Source organism: Poecilia formosa, unplaced genomic scaffold (assembly GCF_000485575.1).
Source record: "Poecilia formosa unplaced genomic scaffold, Poecilia_formosa-5.1.2 Scaffold2474, whole genome shotgun sequence".
In the NCBI taxonomy this organism is placed as follows: Eukaryota; Metazoa; Chordata; class Actinopteri; order Cyprinodontiformes; family Poeciliidae; genus Poecilia; species Poecilia formosa.
Genome location: NW_006802413.1, coordinates 1 through 7,441, shown reverse-complemented (window position 1 = coordinate 7,441; position 7,441 = coordinate 1). Strand labels below are relative to the sequence as shown.

Sequence of the window (7,441 nt, the reverse complement as noted above, 5' to 3'; positions counted from 1 at the left end):
TGTCCTATATAAACCTTGACTATTGTAATAACACATTGTGGCCGCTAGGGTGCAGCCTAACTGTGTCCTCACTTCTCTTCTCGCTGCAGGACTACCTGTCTGACGAGGACTTTGAGAACCTGCTCGGTGTCAGTCGGTCTGAGTTTCTGGGTATGCCCCAATGGCGTCAGATCGAACTGAAGAAAAAGGCAGGACTCTTCTAGGAAGGATTTATCTTCTGGATTTCACAGAAGCGGCGTTAGACCGGTCCGTCCGAGATACCGAGAAATCCAAGCCAACGACGGTTTGTTGCCATTGTTGACAGAAGCAGGAGCAGCAGCGATTTATTCGAATAACTTATTCACTTCAATGTTTTCAACCATTTAGCAAGCTCAGATGATTCATAAAGAAAAATCTACTTATAAACCGATTGAGTTATTGTTATTTAATAAATGTGCTCTTCTTATAAAAGCATTCCAATGTATTCAAGCTGATCGCCTAATAAAGTTTTCTTTGTTCTTGCCATGAATCAAAATGTAACAAATAAAGAGAAAACCACCCGTAAGAGAGTAAAGCTGCTTTTATTCGTGAACTAGTGCCAATGCCAACACGTTGGAGACACAAAGTTGTCACTAAAACAAGCATTGAGAAGAAAATTACAATACAAGACATTAAGTGTGATTTCATTAACTGTAATTCTGTACGATCTCATCATGATGCATCTGTAAAATGTAAATTATAAGACAGTGTATGGTACAAGACTTTGGCTTGAGAAAAGGTGGACAAAGGCACATAAACTCTCTAAAGAGATAAGATTATTCCTATTTAAGAAAGTAAAATAAGAGACAAGGCGTGGACTGGTATAGTGTTGCACCACAATAACATTTCAAATAAAAACAACAAAAATAGATAAAGTTAGCAGTTTTTAAGTCCCTAATACATATACTATTGCACCCTTCTACCATTCTGTTCACAAAGTGACACTTGGAACCTACGGGTAACAGCTATCAGCCTTCCTTAAAAAAAAATACTGCTTGTCTGATATCCAGGGTCAGACTAAAATGCAGGCAAGACAGCAGTATGACGACAATGTTTAATGAAAGAAATACAAAAGCCTTACTGAAAGAACCGGTGGATTCGGAACATGTGAGAATCCAACTAACAGGGAAACAAAGAGTATTAATGCAGAAGGACAAATCAAGAGATGAGGAACAGCTGGAGGGAAAACACAGGCCTGGGAGGGATGAGGCATTGGATCAGCTGTGCAGAGGAGAGGGTGACGGCACATAAAAAAAGGAGGTAAGAAACCTGAACCCCAAGATAGACAATAAAGAGAAATAAATGCTAATTTGCGGAAACAAATCCAAAGCAAAAACAATTGTTTTTGGTAAGCTATAGAGAAATAAGAGATGTTAAAAACAGAAACATAAGTTAAACTAAAAGTCCCAACATCAACGGATCATAACGGCTCATAATGGCCTGCCAGCCGTTGTTTTAAAACCATGCCATGTAGCTACTCCATCCTAGTCCTTTTTTTTTTTTAAAAAAACATTTTCAACATGTTTCTGCTTTTTTGGAAGGGTGGGAAAAGTGTAGTAAAATTTGTTCAGACAGCTTAGTGCAGTGAGAAGCAACAGGTCAAGGACCTGGACCAGATCCATACGGTGTTGCATCTCAGGAAATTGTCCATAGTTTTCATTCCGTGACCTGTGAACACTTTGGTGTTACTTGATACCAGTAACCAGCCCATGCCTAGTACAGATCCTTGCAATCATATATATTAAGGCTTGTTCTACTCACAAAGTCTAGAAAAAAAACACAATAAATGCACAAATGGTTGTTTCTTGATATTGTCATCTTCCTGAAATAACGGCCTTCTTAGCCAAAAGTGAAAAATCCATTTATACCAAAATCCCTCTTTGGCAAACAAAGACTCAGGCCATTATTTTTTGGAAAGTAACAATATAATAACACTAAAAGATTGCACGGCACGTTAGAAGAAGGCACCTTATGTAAAACTTACAATAATTATTCTTCTAGAGGAGCATAAAACAGTTAAATGACTGTCATTAAATAACGTCTCTCATTCACTCACGGCTTTAATGACTCTCCCTTTCTCGTAATAATAGTAAAATTGAATAATAGCTCAAAACAACTATGTCAAAAGTAATAAAAAACAGACAGAAGGTTTCCAGTATGAGGTTTTATCCGACCTAGTTGCAATACTTCGTCACTGCTCTGTCGTTGGCTGTTCAAACTCGTCCCTGATTGCATGAAGGCTTCCTACCCTATAAGATCCTACTTCTGGTCCATTAGCATGATATGCACAAACAGCCCTGCAGAGGGAATGATGTCGCCCCTCTTGGTGAGCAATGGGACGTGGCGATATCCTGGAAAAGAGGAAGTCAACTTCAGCCTTGTCAGCAAAGCAGATTTTTTTTGCACAACTGAAGTCACATGATTTAGAAAATGTCAAAAACATAGACATTTTTGAAGTGAAACACTCTGATGTGTTAATATTTCCTTGCCAATATGAGTCCTCTAAAGAGTATCTGACCTCCGTCACGCTTCTCTATGTTGCTGGAGTTTCCTACCGTTCCGAACGCTGGTGAGCGGCAGACAGTACTGCCCGATGTAGTCATTCTGGGACGCTGAGTCATGGTCCTCCACCACAAACCGCAACAAGGCCAGCTCAGGAACACTGATGGGGAACTCAAATTTTGTGTTCCACGTGGGGTTGAACCCTGCAAGGAGCAGTTCTTTTGGTCAGCAGCACACTCGTTTTGGACTTATTTTTTTTTAGAAATGATCAATTCATCATATACAAAAAATGTTATGTGAAAATATTTATACATAATTGTTATTTTAGGTATATTTTATGATTCACAGAACAGTCAAGAGAAAGACTTAGTCATTGACACTCTCCTCAATGAGGGTGTGACCCATAAAGTCATGGACAAGTAAACTGGTTGTTCACAGAGTGCTGTATTAATCACATTAGTGGAAAGATTAGTGGAAGGATAACATGTAAACTCCATGCATGAAGACCCCGGGCCGGGATTTGAATCTAGGACCTTCTTGCTGCAGGGGAACAGTGCTACAAACTGCGGCCAAGGGATAAAAGTGTGGTAGCAAAGTGCTTGTGAAGCATTTTATTAACAGAAAAAGTCAATTTTCAATGAAACTCTAATCCACTGAGATGTGCATGTACACATCTGCGAGTTACACTCACCATTGTTTTCGATGTGGTGCGTCGTCTTCTTGTCGTTGTCTGCTGCCACCCCCTGAATTTCCACTTTCACCAGAGGGTCAACGATGGAGTTCTGTTTGTCCTTATTCAGTTTAGGCAGCTGCTGAGCTGAGATCACCTGTTGTGTTAAGAGACAGAATATTTAGAATAAAATCATCAAGTCGAAACTACAAACCTCTGAAACTGAGTCCCTGTTTTTGAAAAGATGTTCAATAAACAGTGTAGTTTATCCAGGTTTGTATTTTCCTAAACTAATATGGCTGTATTTTTTTTAAAATGATGTCATAGACCCATCTCTGGCCTGATCCTTCAACATGACTTACAGTTGTATTTTGAACATGTTAAAAAAAACATTTGTTGGAAGAACCCCAAAACTATCTTCCTAAATCCCACTCTTCACATCAATTAAATTTGTTCTTAACTCAGCATTTTATTTGTATACTTTTTATCGCATTGATTGGTTAAGAAGCATCGCTTTCACAGTCCGGATCTCTGGTCCAAAAACTTAACCTGCACAGAAGGTTGAGGTCTAGAAGGTAACCACATTGGCAGGAAGAGCAGAGGTGTGAAACAGCTTTCCGCTCAGTGAAACTTTGACGCCCAGCCAGAACCATGAACAATTTCAGCAAGTTATATCTACATACATGTTCCTAAATAAATCAGGAGCAACATTTTGAGGTTAGCTCTCACCAGGACATGGAGGACCTTCTTCTGTAGCCATGGCCCTTCGGTGAGAGATTGGGGATTGAACTGAGACGACGGGCTTCTCTGGAATTCGGGCTTCAAGATGTATCCGCAAAATCCGTTTGGCAGAAAACGGCCCTGATTAAGATGCATCTCTTTAGTGTTAGTTTGGAAGTTCAGCGCCACTAAAAAAAAAAAAAAAAAAAAAGGTCAGATAAAAGGATCCAAGTAAAACAATGCTCAGTATTCAGTGTGCTAAGAATTTTATATAATATTCTAGACTGAATTATAGGGAGAATACCGATCTGACAGCCAACGTTCCACATAGGAACAGGGTTGTAGTTGGAGGAGTCCGTCCTCGAGCCTGCCGGGTAGATCCTGGTGAGTTTGTCCATGTTGTGATGGATGAAGGCAGTGGCTGTAAGGGAACATAAACGTAAACATACAATTAATGATCTGATTAATTGTAGCAATCACAGCTGACAGTTTGATCTGGTTTAATCACAGACAGTGAGAACAGAATGGCTACGTATCTTCTAATATAGTGTTTAAGTTGTATTTTTGAGTACATACCATATTCTGTTGTTACCCTCTTACTAGCTTTTCTGTATCGTGGGCAAATCTTTAGATTGATAGAGTTTTTGTTTTTACTGTTCTCACAACCACTGACAGTTTCTTAATTTACCTGAAGCATCAGCCAGTTGGAAGGCTTTGCTCTCCTTCAAAGACGACATTTCATAGAAGCTCTGGTTGTCTCTGGCATGTTCAAACCCACCGAAATGGACGCTCTTACAATAGATAACAATATCCGACAGTTCTTTGGCGAGTTTGATCTTTGCTTTCTGAAAGAAAATGGAAGACTAGTCAAACCAGTTCTTTACTTTTTAGATTTTCTTTTGAACAGGTACAAATCACGTGACTCACCTTTGCCTTTGCTTTTTGATCGTTCTCCTTACAATCTACAGCCTCATCCTCCTCAGACACCGAGTCCTCTTCAACAGTGGTGTTGTTGTTGGAGAACATGGCATCCAGTTTGTTCAGTCGTTTCCCCTTGACCAGGAACTTGCCTTTCAGCTCCTAAACACAAACACAAAATATGCTTCAGTGTTTTGTTGCGCAGTTGTTAAACTACGTCACGAAGGGACAAGGAAACATATTTATTAATTTTGTACAGCAAACGGCATGTGGATTTGCTAACTCATTCCAGTGTTGTAAAACAGTCCTTTGAGGCCAACAGTGCCTCAGCCATCCAATAAATATTACTTTGTCTCCACCCCACCCTTTGACATTAAACTTGTATCCAGTAAATCCTACAAATAGCATCTTCTGTAATATCTTTAGGAGAAAATGTGGACAATTTGTTAAGCATCAAAGTAGCAAAGTCCTCATTCAGTCAAGCCTTTCCAGCTTTACACATTTGGAAAAATAACCAACAATGTTCCTTCTGGAGTTTCAAACCATTTAGATCTTATGGCTAAAAAAAACCACATGAACAATTATCTATTTCACTCCAACTTGGGTAAGATTTTTGTAGTTTAATCAGATCAGTTTCACTCCTTTCCCCTTAGCTTTAACACTCACGTAACCTGGGAAGAGAAAAACCTGGCAGAGCAGTTCGTTAACTTGCTGTGGTCATCTTTTGATTCTTAATTATAAAGAATATTTATAGTAAGGATTCACATCGAATTAAACCTAACATGAGTTAGAATTTAAAGGTTACATACCTCTGGTGAGGGGAGGTTGGCGGGCATGGTGTCACCCAAAGGCTTTGTGACCAAAGCAGAACCCAGGATGTCGATTAAGTGATGGGCCATGAGCTGTTGTTGCTCCACTGTGCAGTGGTTCTCCAGGGACAGAATCACAGGGTACGGAGATGTCTGGGTAGCAAAAGATCAACCATCAACGTTCAAAGCTTTTTATTCTCCTAGAGGCAAAATAAGCATTTCATTTACCTTGAAGGCATAGTCTTTGATGGCTCTGATGACGTCTTTGAAAAGGATTTTGGATGTTAGAGTGTAGCCGTGATAAATTATAGGCTCTCCGTTTGGTCCGTCCCAACAGTCCAGCTCCACACAACGGCAACTCTTCATCAATGCTCTGCAAGAAGAGGAGTGAGTAAAACTACCTTTTCCATCCATTTACTCTGAGTGATTAGTTTCCTTTTCACTGAAACAACCACTAGACATGTGGGGAGTCCATAATAATCAGCGAATAATCAAGTTTTATTAAGGTATGATTATGATTAATTATCCTTATGTCAGCAGTGGATTTAATAGCTCTCAGTTTCCTTCATTAGTAAAGGTTGGATATAAGCAACACCTCTGTAATTTGGATCAAATGATACTCAAGACCCAGTCCCAGTATTTAATAATGGGGCAGAAAGTAAACTGAAGTTTATATCAGACTGCAGGACCATATAATCCTCCAGAATGATCCACAGAGACAAGGATCAAGGTTCCTCTTCATCCCTGTACAACAACAAATTATTGGGCACTCTGAAAAGAGCGGACTCAGTAGAACGGCTTTTTTTGAGAGCCAGACGGAGACTTGTCCAAAAATGTTTAACTCACTGAGAACAAAAATATATACGTAAAGATTTCATTGAACTGTGCATTAAGCAAAGTAGATAGTTGTTGGACAGACTCATGAAATGTCAGGCCTGAAAAGCCCAGACAGCAGATTAAAACCTGAGGACGTTTTCTAATTTTCGTCTAACAACAAGCAGTACTGAAACGCTTACTTTACATAGGCCTCTGTGCTGCTGGGTCCTTTGAGTTGGTCCTCCATCAGGTAGGTGTTGTGTGAGGAGGAGATAAAGTAATGATTGAGAGGCTGACTCATGTCCTGATACACCGGTGAGTGAGCTGGGTTGAAGATGCATCCATCCTCTTGGTTGAGGTACATTACAAAGCCATCTTTAGTCATGCACTTCTTCTGTTTTGCTGTGAGGACGAGCACAATAAGTTGAATAACCCTCCAAGCAAGGCAAATCCGGTGAGAGTCGAACTTTTGAAAACCAACAGTCCCGCTCCAAGTTCACCAACCTGCTTCGTCCAATTCATGTTTCTCAATCAGCTTGAGTGCACTCTCTATGGTCGCTTGTTCCCTCTGCTCATTCAGCAGGAAATCCAGCAGGTCCCTGGCGCTCATTTCACCCTCTGTTTTAGCGTACTTCGCATAGATCACATCTATCTCCTCCCGTTTTGTCAGGAGGCTATAAAATTCCTCGATCTCCAAGTCTTCCAGGGTACCCGAATTTGACGTGTCACATTTCTGTGTAAACACAATGGCACTTCAATAAACTGCTAACTTTACTGATTTGGTTTTACTGAAAGAGAAGAGAAATTTGAGAGCGCCACACCTTGAATATTTCCTCCACATAGGTGTCATCCACCTCAATGTTGACCTGTCGCAGGAAATGCTTCAGCTCTTTCAGGGTCATCTTGTTGTCTTTGTTCTTGTCTGCCTTTCGCATGCAGCTGATGAACCAACTGGAACTCAGATGTAAGGATTTGGTTTACAACAGAA

General features: G+C 40.2%; 1 protein-coding gene across 1 annotated transcript; it reads right to left on the bottom strand.

Annotated features, from left to right (window-relative positions):
- Positions 1 to 541: 541 nt before the first annotated feature.
- LOC103133266 (1-phosphatidylinositol 4,5-bisphosphate phosphodiesterase delta-1-like) lies at positions 542 to 7,430 on the bottom strand (the record flags this gene model as incomplete). The annotated part of the gene is made up of 12 exons (XM_007545040.2): positions 542 to 2,369; positions 2,574 to 2,723; positions 3,212 to 3,347; positions 3,920 to 4,098; positions 4,215 to 4,331; positions 4,599 to 4,755; positions 4,838 to 4,990; positions 5,638 to 5,790; positions 5,866 to 6,010; positions 6,654 to 6,855; positions 6,958 to 7,186; positions 7,275 to 7,430. Coding segments are annotated over 12 exons (1,869 nt in total), but the record flags the coding sequence as incomplete, so codon positions are not given.
- Between the last annotated feature and the right edge of the window lie 11 nt (positions 7,431 to 7,441).